This window comes from Condylura cristata, unplaced genomic scaffold (genome assembly GCF_000260355.1).
Source record: "Condylura cristata isolate star-nosed mole 26May11 unplaced genomic scaffold, ConCri1.0 scaffold00012, whole genome shotgun sequence".
Lineage (NCBI taxonomy): Eukaryota > Metazoa > Chordata > Mammalia > Eulipotyphla > Talpidae > Condylura > Condylura cristata.
This window is the reverse complement of record NW_004567113.1, coordinates 15286941-15305709: the sequence shown is the minus strand read 5'-3', so window position 1 is coordinate 15305709 and position 18769 is coordinate 15286941. Positions and strand designations below refer to the sequence as shown.

Here is an 18769-nt window from a genome sequence, read left to right as displayed (position 1 = left end):
AATTAAATGTGTCGTAATAAGCCATCAGTGGAGTAACTTGATAAATATCCTTAAGATAATTATGTGACATAGTTAAAGTCTGAAGAGCTGCTATACTCACCTGAGCTTGCTCAAAGTCAAGAACACCAACACAATACACTCTAGCCCCAAGTGACCTGGATAACTTTGCCTTGAAAAAGGGAAGATGGAGGGAATGTACCAAAAGAGAGAGAAAAAGGTAAATTATTCAATTATCAGGCTACACATCAAAGGACAGTGGGGTGCAAAGAACAGTTTCAGTTCAATTCTCACCTCTTTTTCTGCATATTTTGGCACCAGACCATCCAGCTTACCATCTGTCAGAGCAATTATGATACTGGAGGTTTTAAAAGCTCCTGCTTTCTGAATTTGTTCATTTGCCTGAAAATGAATAATAATTATCCAACCCATAATTTCATCTTAACTTTTAACCAACATGTTCCAGCAAGCTGAACTTGTAAGCCTAACAAAATCAAAATATTATAGATAGGCTTAGAAAACACTGTTTTGTGCTTATTTTATTTGAAATATGCATATGTTCATATTACAGAAGAGTTGTTACTGGGTTGAAGTAATCAACAATTCAGCTTTGATTGAATAATTTGAACGTAACCACAGAGAAAGTGGAAAATCCCTTAAAAGGCAAAATGCTATCCAAATGTTTGTTATCACCACGGTATGCAATGTTTTCTTTCAATCTCATGCCCACAACTTAAGCCTTTAAAAAAAACCTTTAAGATAAATATGTAAGTGGACTGGGTTTTCCTAGAAAGATAATTTCTTTCAATACAGTATAAGAAAACATTCTCTCCCAACACATGAAGAACTTACTAGCTTTAGTCCTTCATGGATGTATGTCTCTCCTGCTGGCTTCACATTTTTTAAATCCTCCAAGCCTATGTCAATATTGCGTCTGAAAATAATGTATTATAATATTAAATGAAAGAAAAAAGATCATGCTAAGTACTTCTCAAACACATGGCAGTAATCGAGGAAAACTAAGTTTTCCTTGAGCAAAAAGGAAAGAACATGGGCTTTGAAGGCAGTTAGTTCCTCATATTTTTGTCCTTTTAATGAGTATGTCATAGCATTTGAATTTTAACTACAAAATATAAAAGCACTATCAGTGAGAAATGCCTTGAAATATCTAGGCATATTTTAGATATTTTGGTCTAAGAGCAGATATCTCATCATATTTTTGTTTTACTACATTAAGGGATAAAAACATTTCCATCAGGAAAAAGAAACTAGAATTGAGTAAGTCAGCTTAAGTGAAAAGGTATTTCTGAAGTACTCCCTACCAGGGAGGTGACCCACATGGCATGGCAGACCTCTCTTGTCTTGGCTCTCTGCTCCCCCCAGCAGTGTATTTCAGTCCATCTGCCTGTTCTGTTCCCTACCCTGTCTCTGGTGAGCCCTCTTATCCCTGTATATCTGGCCTGCAACCCAGCTCTTATATGCATGTATAATAAATCTTTAACAAAAAATAAAATACAAGAGTCAAAGTCCCACAGAATATTTAAGTAATGTAGAGTTAAATATAATAGTGTAACAGCCCAAAACAAATTAAAAGCTTTTTAACCTAAAAAGATCAACAGAAGATGGAAAAAAGGCACAAAATGATGTAAACATAAACTATTATAATAAAAAAGACAAATTTAAAAAAGATCAACAGAGATTTTTCTAATACATTATTTTCTGATTTTTTTAAATTTATTTATTTATGCATATAAAACTGGGGTACAGGCCAGAGGTGCAGGGATGGTGAAAGGATTCACCAGAGACAGAGTGGGGAGCAGAACAGACAGACTGAGAAAGTACACTGCTGAGGGGAGCAGTGGGCAAGACAGGAGAGGTCTGTTGGCCATGTGGGTCATCTCCCAGGACAGAAATCGAACTTGTGCTGAAACAGCTGCAGCTAGATCATAGTGCTGTGCTTTAACCTATTGCCCACCAGGGAGGGCCCTATTTTCAGAATTTTAATTTTTAAATAGAAGCAAAGAAAATGCCTTTCAACCTAAGGCTTGATATGGTAAATTGAAGTATAAAGCTTCAAATAAAACATGCAGAACACTCACACTAATGAGGTTAATAGACAAAAGGAAATTATAAAAAATCATATTATCTGAACATCAAAGAATTGGATGATAAACAAGCTTATATGTGTATATATGTACATATACAAACACACACACGCATATGTAGACATCTATAGATATTGTCTCTTTTCATACTGAATTTAAAATCTACCTATTCTGAACTCTTCCCTACATTCATTACATTCGTTTTTCTGAGGCTCCAAATATTATATCCATGTTCAGTTTTTACTACAATGAACTATTTTTTCTCTTACAATCTATCTTAAAATTAACTAATTCAATTTTATATTTTATTTCTGGAAGCTTACAGTTGGCTATCACTATATCTATTATTTTTTTTCTCACATTGGTCATTTTTTTTGTATAGTAATTTGGTTACTCTCCTCGGCTGTAGTCCCCATAGATCTCACACCACCATAACACCTGGAAGCCATCACTACAACCCCTTGGGCTCTACCCTCCCCTGCTTTGAACCCACTCTCTTCCCCAACCCTGCTGCTTGCCTTAGATCTATGGTCAGCTTGACAGTTGATTAATCTTAATCTGACCTCTTATTCTGCACTTATAATTTAGGACAAATCTTCAATCTTTAATCTTATAATCTTTCCAAAGTAAGTGTTCAATAAATCTTTCAAATCTGCCATAGGAAAAGTCATAATTCCACAGATGATGGAGTAAATTACACAATTTAAAAGCTTGTTATATCTAAATATTTACATTTAGTACCTATAGAAACAACATGAAACTGATTCTGCCTGGATGCAGAGAAAACCCAAATACTTGGTGCTTCCCAAAAATGAATGGCAGTGTGTCCTCAACCATTAATGTCTGCTGCCAAAAGGGAAATAAAAAATACAGCTGAAATTGCAGTTTATGTGACAGATTTGCAAGGTAAAAATATTCCTCTCCATTCGATTCAGATTCAGCTCACCATTACTTCTAGAACCAGATAGTTTGGCAGAAAAATCTAATTTGAAAGAATTTTCCAAGAAAGGAATTTGATACCTTTTGGAAAGATAGGTCTCTGCTAGCTTATTCACTAAAAGATCCACAGCATTTTTTAATTTCTAGCCATATCCAGACTTGACTACATAATATTGTCAGCAGTGAATCCCCACTATGCCTTTGCAGCTGCATAGTCATAGGAGAAAAAGTGCCCATGCCTACGGTCAGTAGCACCAAAGCCCGTGATTCCTGGCCTTGTCTCCTCCACTGGATGCACAGCCTGTCAGCTTGAAATATAGGAATGTAGGCGGTGGAATATTACTCAGCAATCAAAAAAGATAAACTCATGCATTTTGTAGCAACATGGATGGAGCTGGAAGGGCTTATGCTTAGTGAAATAAGACAGAAGGGAAAAAAAATGCCCAATAGTTTCACTCATCTCAGGGGTGGGGGGGTTATAATAATAATGAAGAACTATATACCAGAGATATTCATGGGGGTGGAGTGGGAAATGGGATCAAACATGGGGGCAGGGGGGGAAGTGCACTGTACTATGGTGATGCCACATGGGTGATTTGGTGATGGGAAGCCCACAGGGATTACAACAGAGATGGAAAAAGATACAAAATGTTGTAAAAATAAACCATTATATTATTAAATATAATGTGTGTGTGTGTGTGTGTGTGTGTGTGTGTGTGTGTGTGGATCTCAGGTCTTCAAAGAAGGCCAAGAAACTAAAAGTATGTCCTATATTTCTCTATTATAAATTATTATAAATAATTGGGGGGAAACAAAATGATGTAGTATGTTAGTATGTAAAACAATTCTTTTGGTCTATATTGTGAAGTTCAAAGGAAAGCAAGAGAGAAAATGATAAAAATAAAAAAAGTGAAAAAATGGAAATATTATAAAGAATAGTTTCAATCCAACATCATCTTTGAAAAACAGTTTCACTGAGTCTGCCTTTAACATTTTGTCTTCAACTGAAAGAAACAGTAATACAGAAACTTAGTGAAGCTCCCTCAGTGTTTGTTGTGAAGCTGTAGTCAAGGATGCTGCTTATCTTGACACACACTGTCCCTTATAAAGTCTAAAGCAGAAGTTTCTTTGACATCTGCACTAAGCCCTACACAGGTCGTTTCTGCTAACAATTACTAAGTAAACTGATTCTTGCCCTGACTAGCAAGAAGCTTCCCAGTAAACATCTTATTCAGTTACAAATTTGTGCTAAGTCCCCTGACCAACATATTGCTCCCCCAGGACCTTAACTTTTCTTTGTATACATTACTAATTTTCCAATGTTAATATGTTCCATGCAGTTTTAAATCCTTTTTGGAAAGAGGCAAAATTTAGATGAATAAAATTAAGCTATTAGCTTTTTTTAACTGAGAATCAAGGAATTAAATTCTAATCACTCTTTTTATTGATTGGATAAAAGAGGAAGGGGGCAAAGATACAATGTCTCATTTTTTATCTATAAAATTAATACTTTCAGTTCTTTAGCATGTTACATTCCCCTCAACCCCACCCCTTCCTGCTCAGGAGGGAAAAGAATTGCCAAGAAGGAACAGCAAAGGCTGGGACATAGTAACTACAAAAATCACGCACTGAGTTTTTCTCCATGCAAAAACAAATTTGATTGTGCAAACTGTGTATAGTATCAAAACTAAGATAAAGGTACACTTTATTAATAGTCACATAATGAAATGGTTGGCAGAGAAGTCTTACTTGCCCAAGTAACACAAATAAGACAAAGTTTATTCTAAATATCTTCTACTAAATATCTCTGCAGAACATAATCAGCACCATGTTCTTAAAATCTCTGCCCCAGGGGAAACATTTACCCCTCCCTCCTTGCCCCCTATTGGAACCTGCATTCTTGTGCATTCCTGTATATATAAGGTGTGGGGGGCCAATTGCCTTGGCCAAAAGCCAAGCTCACCATATTTAGGAAACCATGTAAAGATCAGCCAAACCAATCACTAGCTACCCCTTTGTCCTGAGGCCTGCTGTGCCAAAAAGTAACTATATGGTCTGCTCTTTCCTTTGTTCTGGGCCTTTCCTGCCACTCAGGTGCCTCTGGTGTGTGGTTAGGCCCAAGCTCCAGCTTGCAATAAAGTTTCCTCTTGTCTTTACAGCGATGTGGCTGGCTTTTTCTGGGTAGTGCATCCCGTTCTGGCATAACAATCTCCACAGCACCTGAACTTTCCAATGCCTATTGTTTGAACTTTCAAGATGTTACAACTCTTTCTAGATTGTATTCAGTCAATTTGCATACATTTTTCTGAGCATCTACACATTATTGTTCTAAATAATGCAAAGAGAATGACTCACACACAGCCAATGGTGACTCACTCACACATCTCTACAGATGCAGAGGAATTCTCCACTACAACCACAATCATTTTTAAAAGTTTCTTTTAGAGAAAAATACCAGATGATTTCACTCATAGCAGGAGCATAATGGACTAGGCAAGAAAATAATAAGAATAATGAACAGCCATATACCAGAGACATTTTGTGATAGTGGAGTGGAGAAGTGGGGAATGGGATCAAAAACGGGGGGTGGGGGGGGAGTGTGCACTGGACTATGGTGATGGCTCATGGGTGACTTGGTGACTTGGTAATGGAAAACCCATGGGGATTACAATTGAGATAAAAAAATGCACAAAATGATGTAAAAATAAACTATTATTTTAAAAAAGTTCCTTTTAAGCTGTAATTGAAGAGATTTTAATTTACTTGGCTTGTGGATCAAAGTATTTTTTTTGGGAAATCCCTAGAATGTTCTAGAATATAGTCATAATTAAGAACCTTTGACCAGGGCCCTCCCTGGTGGCACAGCAGGTTCAGCACTGAGAGGTTAAAGCCTCTTCAGCATGAGTTCAATCCCCAGCCCAGGAGGTGACCCACATGGCACGGCAGACCTCTCCTGACCTGCCTGCTGCTCCCCTCAGAGTGCACTTCATTGATCTGCCTGTTCTGCTCCCCGCTCTGTCTCTGGTGAAACCTCTCACCACCCCTGCACCTACAGAACTGTACCCCAGTTCTGTATGCGTAAATATTAAAAAAAAAACCTTTGACCAAATCTAATTTATAACCTTTCACTGTTATTAGAATATGCTTCCCCTTATCTATTTTTTCAATTAGTCTTTTTTTTTTCTCACAGTAATTTTAGAAGGACTAGTGTAATATTTTAAATGGTAAAATACAATTTCTAAATGGGATGGGTCATAGCCTAAGAGAACATGGATTAATTCCAAGCACCATCTTGTTTCCTCAACATTAAAATGGGGATCAAAATATCTAACCCAAGGGGTCATTGTGAAAATTAGTGGCACACAGTACTGAGTATGTTCTAGCTATGATTATCGTTATTAGTTCTTCCCTGTTAATATCATTTTGTTCATCCAGTTTACTTCATTCTTGGTTTAGGAGAGCTCATGTAGCAAACCGAGGATTGGAAAAAAAAAAAAAAAACCTGTGAGTCTGCTAATCCTTAGTGGCCTGTTGGGCCACCATTTTGTTACCTGAAGTTCTGCATTCCTATAGAAAATCAGAACTGCCAATCAGAAACCTGTCAATCAAGTCATAGGAGCCAAATCTTACAAGGTGCCTTTCAAATCTATCAAGAGCAAAAAAGTGTGATCACCCTGGGAAGGGTATGCATCATGAGTTATGACTGGGAGCACCCGGGGAGCTAAGAACCTATGTATGACAAGGGACCCCAGAAGCTGATCAGTGGAATGTTCCTTTGTCAAGGCTGAAACCCTGACTTGGAAACTAGGGCTGGATCTCTATTACAATACTGAGTCATCAAGCAGATGAGAAGTACCTAGAAGGCAGACTCACAGTCTCTCAGACTACAGATGACAATTCTACCCTTCCCCTTCTTTATCCTACTTCCTCCTATAATTGAATTCTGTCCTCACACAGTAGCAAAGGATTTGTATATATTGTTAATTTGTAAATCTGATTTACAAATCAGGAGGGGAGAAGAGCCCAGTGGAATAGAGTAGGGAACTATAGGTGCTTTGGCGGTAGGAAAACTACAGTGACCACATGTAAGGGGGGAAACCCTATAATGTAAAAAAAACAAACAAGGATGCAAAAAAAAAATTGATTACATAAAGATTTAGATTTTTTTCTCTAAGTAGGTCTATTTATTTCAAAAATATTCAGCTAATAATTTTATTATTAACTTTCACATAAACTATGGTAAGCCATCTCCAAATGTGGCCTCTATCAATTCCTTGTGTCTACATTCCACCAAAAGATGAAATTTCTTTCTTCTCCCTTGAACCTGGCCTATCCCTGTCATTGGCTGACAATAGAATAAGGTAAGATACTTGTTCTTGGAATATTCCCTCTTAGAATCCAAGTTTCATGATACGAAAATTTCATGCCAAATGCAAAATTTACATAGAGGACCACCTGTAGTTGGCACATTCTCATATGTATGTCTGTGAAATTCTACTAAAGTAAATCATAAGCCAGGCCAGACTTCTTAAGTTATATTTAAATCAGTGTATTTCTACATATGTATATTACATATTTCACATATATTACTGTATAGACATAGATATGTGTGTGTGTGTGTGTGTGCATTCTGTACTTCATGGAGACCACAGAAGAAAAAACTACCCTGAAACTAAAAGCTTCATACACCTGTGCTACCAAATACCAACTTATTTAATTGCATAAGTATAAACGCTATAGGTATTATACCATAGGTCAACTCTGCTCTGTATCCTCAATAGATTATTAGCTGGAAATATCAGTCCTCGAAATAAATAATTGCAAATAAAATTCAGCAATACACAATCATTTCATATAGATTAGTAATAATGTACTTAACTGTTTCTTCTAGAAGGCCTATCAGAAATTACCTCTGTGTTTTACCCCTTTTGTGTGTCAGCTTTGTCTCTTCGAACTGAGTAGCAGTGTATTTAATTTTTCAGCACATACTTAAAAAACAGATGTGGGATTTCACTTAATTAGAAACTGAGCCGCTGCCACACTCAGAACTCTCAGGATTCCCACAATGTTAGCCAAAACAGATTTTTCTAAACAGAAATAGCTAGTTCCCTAGTAAAACTTAAAAAGAAAAACAAATAAAACAAAACTAGCCACTTCCTTTTACCACATCCCTGGTTTATACAACAAAAGAATAAAAGCAAAGGATGAATATGTCTTTGAATTATGACCAATTCTGACTAATTGGGAAAACTGGAGAAGGCCCGAGGCAGTGTAGGGATGACTAGCGCATGCACTAGAGTTCACTCTGGGTGAGAAACCTACTCTAACTACTTAACTAGGTGACTTCAAACAAAGCCATTTGACTTGTGTAAACTTCTGCTAGAATTCTGGTCACAGCACCATGAAAATGATGATGATGGAAGATATAACTTCCAAATTCTATTTCACAGCTAGGCTTCTTCCCACCTAGTCATCAACTAGGCCTTCATTTATCTCAACACTGCTATATGGTAGGAATGGTTAGCTCCTTTCATGCACAGAAGTGGGAGGTGGAAATATATAGCTCCTAGATCTCTTTGACTTAAGACCCAATCTTGGTGTTTTCGCTTTAAGGAGTCTTTAAGGAATAATTGGATATGTTCTAATCCTGAATGTTTTTTTCTGTTTAACTCCTAAAATCTCAGATTGCTCCAGAAGAAATTTTCTGTTTTTAAGCATTTACTTAACTTTTTACTTTTTGAAGTATTTATTTATTTATGCATACAAGAACCGGGGTACTGGCCAAAGGTGCAAGGGCAGTGAGAGAACTCACCAGAGACAGAGTGGGGAGCAGAACAGGTAGATCTTTTGCAACAACATGGACGGAACTGGAAGGGATCATGCTTAGTGAAATAAGTCAAAAAGAAAAAGAAAACACAGGATGGTTTCACTGATAGCAGGAGTGTAAGAGAAAGAAAAAAAAATTGTAATAAAGTAAAAACAGAGTCAACAAACAACTATAAACCAGAGACATTCTGCAGGGGCCGAGAGGGGACCAAGATCAAAACTGGGGCAGGAAGAGAGCACAGGACTATGGTGTTGGTACATGGGTGATTGGTGATGGGAAGTTCATGGGGATTACAACAGAAATGAAAAAATGTACGAAATACAGAATGATGCAAAAAATAATAAGAATGAATACATAAAACAAAATTAAGAAAGAAAGAACAGGTAGATCTACTGAAGTACACTGTTGAGGGAATTAGTGGGAGGGTCAGGAGAGGTCTGCCCACATCATATGGGTCACCTCCCTGGCCAGAGATCAAACTCATGCTGCAATGGCTGTGAATAACTTCACAATGCTGTGCTTTAACCTGTCACCCCACCAGGGGGTGGGGGTGAGGGGCGGTCATTTACTTAATTTTTTAAAACAAATAATAATTATTGTAAAGACAAAAAAATTATTTTTAAAACAAAAAGTAATTATTGTAAAAAAAATTAAATGAGCTAAATTTATAAAAATAAAAATATGAAGGCACTCTCTGCCTTGGGTCTTACTGCTAAGATCATATCATTATTAATTTATTGCATGTCATTGAAATTTTTTTTCAGTCACATACACACACTAAAAACAGTCAAATAGTTTTTCTTTTCATTTCACAAAAATAAAATAAGATTTAATATAATGTTCTGCAGGTACTTTTCTCAAGTAATCTTAGATTATATCTATTCATATATCTCATGAGATATGCCATGTGAATATATATGGATTTTACATTTCTTTAATGATTGCATAGTAGCCTGCCTATATATATATATATATATATATACACTAATTTAATTATAGTATCATCAGTTGATAGAATTTAGACCAAATGCAATTCTAAATATCATGAACAATGCTACAGTGTCTAATTTTTTGCACATACTTATCTTTGTATAGTAGTACTAATGTTTTAGTAGGGCATAGTCCTGAAAAGTAGAAATAATGATAGAAACTTTCTAAATTTGTATAATCACTGACAAATTTCCCCACAAAATGAATGCACCAATTTATGTTACCAAGTCTATATAAAGGGCTATTCTACAACAATTAAATTTTAATTCAAATTTCAAGGAACCAGAAGAAAGTCTGTCAAGAAATAGGAAGTGTATATATTATGTAAATTTAATCAAATAACATCTCTTTTAATATCCTACAAGTTTGCCTTAGGGGTATTTTTTCCTAAGTAATTTTGATCATTGTGTTCCTGTCAATTGTATGACTTTCAACTTGATATCAAGTACATTGAAAAGAGAATTGGAAATGCTTATAACTAATATAGAACAATGTCATTGATCATATGGTATCATTACAAAGAAAGGCAATGTACCATACTGGTTAATAACTTGGAATCTAGAGGCAGACCAACTCAGTCATTTATTCAGAACATATTTATTGAGCATCTACTGTGTAGCTTAGATCTAGGTGTTGGGCTATAGTGGGTGAACTTGACAAAGAAGATTCATCTGTTCTCATGCAATTTACATTTCAGTCATAGAGATAAAAAAAGAATTGACTCATAAACAGAACAGAGTATTGTGAGAGATTATTGTGGGGGCAGGGTAGGAGTCCTTCAGATCTGCATCAGGCAGGTCTCTCAGAGAAGGTAATGTATGGGAATAGGCCTAAGTGAGCTAAACCGGGAAGATCTGAAGCAGAGAAAAACAAAAACTCCTAATGCAGAAACAAATTCAGGATGGAAAGCAGGTGAGCTGGGCTAGACTGTGGCTCCCAGGGTTCAGAGGAGAGCTCAGGGTGAGGCACTCAGGTACAACATCTTCTATTTTAAATTTCAGGACTGCCTTAAGCATGAGATTGACATGATCTACTTCATACTTTATGAGACAACTTTGGCTAATAGATTCTCACCACTTATTAACCATATGCCCTTGGACAAGCTACATTACCTTTCTTAGCTTCACTTTCTTCATTTATAAAGCTGAGATAGTAGTATCTGTTACATAGAGTTGTGAGGGTTAAATGAGGTAATGAATGGAAAGTATTTTGCATACAACCTGATACATAATAATTGCTCACTAAATGTTTTCAACTAAATCACTGTAACATCATTAAGACCACACTGAACAAAACTAAGCATCACTCATTCTCCCAACTATACACATTAACTAAAAATAACCCCTAAAAAGAGTCCTGATTCAAATTTTCTAATATTGAGAGACTAAGTAGTTCTACATTAAATCAAAACTCTGCACCTTCCTCTCACCTGATCCTACAATACAGACCTGAGCTGTCTGTGTCCATGTGCACTCACTACGGGGCTGATTATCTGGTGAATGGATAGACTTACAGCTATATGAAGGAAAAATAACATGGGGCAGAAGAAAACATGGGCATTTCAAACTAGAATATTTAAAAGTACAGTTTTTAACTGATGAGTATATATAATGTATAACTGATCATTTCTCAGCATATTTATCATTCTATTCATGCATTTCCATAGTGTCAGGCACCATGCTGAAAAACAAACAGGAGACAGAGCCCTACTGGAAGAACTTACTGCCTTCTAATCTTGCTTCATCTTCACTGAAAATATTTAGCAACATATTGAGAAACTCGAAAAGAGTACTTCTCATATTTACCAAGGTACCAGAGAATTTATGTATTAAGCAAACTTGTGCAACCTGCTGTACTATGCATTTTCAAGCACTTGAATCTATCCATGAATACGGCATATTACATGGACATGATTTATAAGTAGAATTTGACTTCTAGGCTGGCTTTAAAATAGAGCTCCATAGTAGTTCTAGTTTGTTCTATGATCGTGCATCTAAATATGCAAATTGTGAACTGCATTAAAAAGTTATCCTGCACTTTCCCTGCTGGTGCAATGGGTTAAAGCACTGCATTATGAAGCTCTCTGAAGCCACTGCAGCATGAGTTCCAATCCCCAGCCAGGGAGCTGACCGACATGGCATGGCAGACCTCTCCTGACCCGCCAGCTGCTACCTCAGCAGTGTACTTTTGTCAATCTGCCTGTTCTGTTCCCCACTCTGTCTCTGGTGAATTCTCTCACCCACCACATCTCTGGACTGTATCCCAATTCTGTTAGCATAAATAAATATAAATATTTTTTTAAAAAGTTATCTTATGTCCAAATATAGAAGATCATAGAAATTATAGAAGCTGTCAATTTAAATAAAAATTAGTAAAAGAACAATATAAGAAAAGGGAATAACATCCTTTGTTGGAGACTGTTTTGTGATCTAATAAGTACTAGGCACTGTTTTATTTCAATCTTCACAACTCTCTTAAGAAAACATGGCATATTTTACCTACAGCTAATGGATGTAAGTACTGACACACTGAGTAGTCTCTAAATTAGTGAGTGGCCAAACTAGAACTCTAATGCAGGCCTTCATTGAGTATTTTCTGCCACCTCAAACAGATTGAACTTGCCACAAATAGTGCAATTTGTTCAAAGTAAATTTGTATTTAAAAGGAGATAAATTAAGGTCCCTGTTATTAAAATTCCTCCTGGAATATAAATTCTTTCAACCAGAACAATAACTCCCTTCATATATGCTTATTTTTTCATGGTCAATACAATGATATCTAGCTGCACATGATGACAATGATAGTGACGGTGATGATGATAAAGCAGGTTTCATTTCTTGAATTCATGTAATGGACTCTGTCCTACAGTCTCCACAATCAACTTCAATTCTTACCATCCTAGGCGGTGGGTATTAATATTATCATTGTCATCAAATGGGTGGAAAAAACTAAGGCACAAAGAGGGAGAGTAACTTATCCATGATCCTGGCTAGCAACTTGATCCAGAGACTCATAACTACAAAATAGGTTGTTCTTTGAAATACAAGCCTCTTTATACCATTCTAGTTTGTCTCCATTAGATTCAACTGATGGTCATGGGAAAATCTCTAGTTGAGGCCAACAATTTCAACCCTTTCCATGGATGTCAAAGTAACACCAGTCTGGTCAAGCAGTGACTGTACTTCATCTCTAAAGTGCTGGATGACCCAAATGCAAGCAGAGAACCTGGCACAATGTATGCAGGTGAAAATTGCTATTTCTAAAATGATGCCTTTCTATGTATATGTACCTCATAGATATCAGTGTTGTTCTCTTTTTCTCCTAATGGAGAGCTTGTTCTAAAGCTGTTACTTTAGAAATTTATCTGGGGGCCCTCCCTGGTGGTGCAGCGGGTTAAAACACTGCACTGAGAATCTAAAGCCACTTCCGCATGAGTTCGATTCCCGCCTGCCCCGGAGGAGACCACATGGCGTGGCAGACCTCTCCTGACCGGCCCGCTGCTCCCCTCAGCAGTGTACTTCGTCGATCTGCCTGTTCTGTTCCCCACTCTGTCTCTGGTGAAGCCTCTCACCGCCCCTGAGCCTCTGGCCTGTACCCCAGTTCTGTATGTACAAATAAATAAATCTTTAAAAAAAAAAAAAGAAACAAAAATAAATTTATCTGGATAGGGAAAAGTTTTCTTCTCATAAAATCAAGAACTACTATATCTCTGGACATAAGTCTGTTGCATCTGTATAGTAAGGGATTGCTACTACTCTGTGCCTTCATGTAACCTGGATGCATACAAGATAGTATGGAAGGAAGCTATAACAACGAAACTGAAGATGAGCCTGACCTCACCTTCGAGACTTCCTTTGCAGGAAAAGTGAAACATTAACATAAGTAAATTTAAAATTCACATATATATACCCTAAACATACATATATACATGAACATATATATTCCAAAGAGATCCTATATATTATATGTTCTTTCCTGAGCCCCTTTAAATATTATTTGTTTTTTATATTTTCAAAGGAAAAATAATTTATAGAAAAAAACTAAATTCACACATAACCTTTCAGAAATCCACATATTAAACACAATGAAGTATTTCAGCCCCCCTGTCTAAACAGCTAACGAAGTAGTCCAGATTCCCTTGTTAAAAGTGCAGCTTGGAGAAATCAGATTTCAAAATAATGTTAACCCATTCATTCATTCTACAAGAACTGCACTAGGTCTACCTTGAATACTTTGTGTTAAAATGTGATTGATATAAAAATGAAAAAGATAAATAGATAGGTAGGTAGGTAGGTAGGTAGATAGACAGGTAGATAGAAAGCAAGTTCATTTATGAAGATAAATATATTCAATATCAGTGGAAATTAGAGAAAACCCGATTGTTGCTCTAGGATGTCTATTAAATCTAGTAAATTATCCAAATAGAACCATATCTCTCTTCTCTAATGTTCTTCAAACTACTAGTTGATTAATGAATTACATCTAAACAAGAAAGATGTAGAACTATCTATGGTAACAGAGGGGAATAGGTAGAAAGTAATGAATATACAACAGAGATCTGGGCTTCACTGCACATTCCACAGTCAACATAAATGACATTGATTTTCAGATTATCTGCTCTTTTGTATTACTCAAACCTCCTTTCCCTTCTATTAGGAAGAGAACTGAATTGTCTGTGCATTTGCTTGATTCCACTTAGAGGTCTATTCACCACTTGAGATATCAATCATTCCTTTAAGATTAGTCTCTACTAAAAGCCTGCCGGGAAATGATAATGCACTAACCTGTCTCCAGTTAATGGCAAAATAATGTTTGCTTGAGAAGAAAACACAATGAAAGATAATCTCATTTGAGGGCTGCAAAACAAGAAAAGAGGCAGTTAAAATATATTTAGAAGAAATACTGATATAATATAGATGTATAGCAAAGGAGTTTCATTTAAAATTGGTCTCACTGAATGGTCCAGGCTTCTTTTAAAAAGCACTCCTAAGCAGGTACACTAACACTATCCACATTATTGCCTGAGTCATTTTGGATCTAGCCAGTGTTTCTCTGCACTCATGCACTCCCCCACAACCCAGAGGGTCTTTCACTTAGGAGGAGACTAACTAGAAAGATAAATGCTAGGTGAATGTAAAATGCTTTTATAGCGAACACTTCTTCCCTTGATGTTCCAACATCCTAAGCAGTATTTAGGGCTAGTCAATTTGGTTTAATTATGACAACCATGATATGTGTCTATACAAAGCCACCCTGAGGTAAGAATACCTTAAGAGTGTCACAGATTGTGTGACAGAACCTAACAAATCACGTTTTAGTTACACATGTTTGACTTTCCAAGTTTCAAACATCATACTCAAGTACACTTCAATACTGACAATAGTCCCCAGTTGGTGACATGCTTGAAGATTTAGGTGTTTATCTCCCAGGCTTTAAACCACAGTGAAACTACTACTAGATCTAAAACTGAAATGTGGAACTAAAACTGAACATCATAATGACTTCAAAGACGTGTACATATTTTAAAAGCTCTTCTCTTTGGTAGTCACCCATTACTCACTTCCCAAAATGCACCATTAGTCACTGAACAGCTAACCTAGAGCCTTAGTCTTACAGAAGTCAACCTCAAAGTAAATTAAGTAAGCACCCCTACTTCCTCAAAATGCTGGATTGAAAGGATTCATTGATTTTGATCAAAATCAGTGTGGCACTCTCTGAACATATGAGGTTATATGAGAAAATTTATAAACAACTTTCTCTTTTGCCTTTGACATTTAAGGATACAGGACCTTGTTTATTTTTCTTTCCTAGACAGTTTTAACTCAGACCCTGTCCAGAAATGAGAGTGTCGTACTTGGCTTCTTAAGCAGGAGCCTGATGATTGAACATGGACAAGCATACATTTTTATAGGGATAAGTTTTACTGCTGCCAATAACTGCAAGCAAGGATTGCCTAGGCCTCTACAGATTGTTTGAAGTTACTTGCAACATGACTTTCAAAATGTTTTGATCATCCAAGCCTGTTTTGCAGAAAACATTTGGGCTAACAAGACTGAAAGAAGCAATATTTAATGATACAGCTCCTTTTTGTGTCCTTTCCATTATCTTGATAAACTTGCATTCGCTCATTGCATTTTTTCTTTAAAAAAAAAAAGGAGGAAAAAAATGCCTCAAAATTTCGGTATCCTATGGTTATTTTTACAGAGGAAAGGCTACTAATTCCTAGTTACTTCTAAATAACATAGTAAGCTGGATTTCATAGCAGTTATGCTTTTTATAGGAGAGGAAACCAGTCTTTGCTAGTAAGCCTTATTGCATATATAGAACAGTTAAATTTTAAACCAGCCACACACCCACACATTGTATAAACACAAGTCGTTTCTTTAAACATACAAACAAGTGGCTTTTCTGGTAGTGGGTTATTAACACATGTTCATTTGAAGTTTACCAACACTTTTTTTTTTTTTTTTAAGAAGGACCTCTATGATGCTAAGAATTGTGTGGAAAGGAAACTATGTTATGGATACCATTAGCATAAATTTTTAATGTGATAAATTATGAGAAAGCATAACTGAAATTCAAAACAGAAGAAAAATCAGAAAGGAAAAGACATTTGGAGTAGTATTTGAAGATGCTTCCCCAGAGCCTGAGCCAAGTTTCTGGGATCCAGATGAAATAAGCCCTCAAGGACTCACAGGCTACCCTACTGACAGCATGTGTGTGCTAAAGAGCCTGAGGCACTTAAAACTCAAAGTTTCAGTAAAGGTTTTTCCATTAGAAAGGTTTCAAAAAGAGGAATTCTTTAGAGTTAGTTCTACTTCCCTGTCTAGGAAAAAAAAAAAAGTGGAAGATTACCTTACAAATCTCTCTGTAAGTTGCTGGACAAAATCATAAATTTCAATCCAGTTATTTGCCACACTTCCAGACCTGAGAAATCAAATTCAACTGATTAGTAAAACAAAACGTTTCCACGAGTAAACTTCAAGCAAAGTAACAGCTATCCGGAGCTGAAACTCAGAAGTTGTCCCAAGAAGTCAACCCATCTTGGGTGACCACCTGTATGCTAATTGTTCAAAATAAACAGTCTTGTGTCACAGGAATTGCAAGCCACACTGGGTATGTTAACACCAGATTTTTCCTGGCTGCAATAAAAGTATGGGGTCAGGCTAAAAAAAAAAAAAAAAAACAGGCAAACTTCAGCCAATCTGAAGAGGATGAGGACAGAGATGTCCAGAATGAGTTGATTCTGGGTTTCAAGAACGGAGAGAAACTAGCACACTGCTATTTCCCAAGGGGTCCCAAGACAAGCAGGCTCAGACCCCACTCCCCTAGGGAAATATGAAGCTGGGTACCCCTCCGACCCCCACCCCCACCTTCACCCCCGACACTCCCCACCACCAACAAACAACCTCCACTGAACCAAAAGCACTTGCCCTGCATGAGGCATCCATCACACCCTACCTCGGATTTCTAACAGCCTTCCCCAGGGTGAGCACCCGTTGCCGCCCACAGTAGAAAACCCTGGACCTCCCTCTGCACTCACTTGTCCAAGACGAAGTAGAGATCAAAGGCTCCTCTGCAGGAAGGTTGCTCCTCGGTGCCCACGAGACCTCCAAAACCGCTCAGCGCCAGGAGCCAGAGCCCGGGGACCAGCCAGCTCCCGGGACTGCAGGCCAGCGACAGCCCCGCCACCATCCTGTGGTCAGGGGCCTGAGACGCCCTCCTGCCTGCAGACCCTCGGCTCCAGATAAAGGGTGCACCTAAGTGGTAAAAGTCACCAGGGCGCTCCTGTGGTGTAAACTGCAAGCAATGCCCGGCGGCGCTGGGGCAGCGGACCCAGAGAACAGACTGGGAGAGAGGACGACTGAGGAGGTCCTAGAAGGACAAAGGGACTCTCGGCTTACTCCGTAGCTGCCGCCGGAACTCCAGACGAATCCCAGTGGAAGCGTAATTCAGTCCTCCCCCTCCCGATTCCGGAGAGTTCCTGCGACCACGAGCGCCCGGGGCGACAGTTCGCCAGACAAGGTCCTCTGGGGCCTGTAAATGAGCGTCTAGCGGGAGCTCCAGACCCAGGCCGAGAGTCTCCTGCGGCCGGGAGGACCGAGGTCGGGCTTCCCGGAGCGCTGCGGGGCTGGGGCTCCCGAGAGCCGCGAAGCAGCGGAGAGTGGAACTCTCAGTTCTGGTTTCTTTCTGCCGCGGCCCAACTGCCCCAGGCGCTCCAAACTTTCTTCCTGGTGCTCAGTTTAGGCCAGAGCATTTGGGGCTGCACCCTTTGGCGACGCAACTGAGCAGACTCTGGGGCTAGAGGCTTAACAAATAAAAACACTCCACCCAAGCCAATAGTGAGATCTGGCGAGGGGTTCAGAGATTTCCCTGAGCTCTGGAGGGCGGGGCCTGATCTGAAGTGTGTGAGCCCTGGGCACGGTTGTCGGTTGTCGAGCTTCAGCCGGGCAGAAAATGACTGAGCTTGCCAATTTTTAAGAGAGGGAGTTTAAAGAAACAAACGTCCTCTAGAAACTAAACATACCCATCCGTCCTGAGGCCTGGCCTGTTTCAGCAGTTGTACAGGACAAGCCCGCTGTGTGGTAGGAAGGCCAAAGTGGCAATTTCAAAATGTTCTGAGTGCCTGCTGTACTCCCCACCCCCGACAATTTTTTACTATCTTTCTGCTCTATAAAGGAAGTTGCTTAAAGAGGCAACTTCTTTTTTTTTTTTCCATTTTTATACACAGGCATGTTTCATCGCAAAAACCAAGAAACGAGCAAACTCTTTGGCATTGTTAAGTTGTACCCCTTGCAACAACTCTCCACGGACATTAGCTTAGCATATTCAAGAAATAAAGAAAAGTATTATGAATAAAGTAAAGTAAGAGAGTTCAGCTGAGGCCAGATTATGTGACTGTTTTGTGCAC

General features: G+C 38.1%; 1 protein-coding gene across 2 annotated transcripts in view; it reads right to left on the bottom strand.

Moving 5' to 3' along the window:
• ANTXR2 (anthrax toxin receptor 2) overlaps positions 1-17731 on the bottom strand; it is a 128496-nt gene extending 110765 nt beyond the window's left edge. The window contains exons 1-6 of one of the 2 annotated variants that reach the window (XM_004681187.2): positions 17402-17731; positions 16714-16785; positions 14643-14714; positions 850-931; positions 292-399; positions 101-169 (exon numbers count right to left, since the gene is read on the bottom strand). In XM_004681187.2, coding sequence (XP_004681244.1) covers positions 101-169; positions 292-399; positions 850-931; positions 14643-14714; positions 16714-16785; positions 17402-17553 — 555 coding nt within the window. In that variant the 5' untranslated portion in view covers positions 17554-17731. The remainder of the gene's footprint in view (positions 1-100; positions 170-291; positions 400-849; positions 932-14642; positions 14715-16713; positions 16786-17401) is intronic. The other variant, XM_012724235.1, reaches the window with a different exon arrangement.
• Between the last annotated feature and the right edge of the window lie 1038 nt (positions 17732-18769).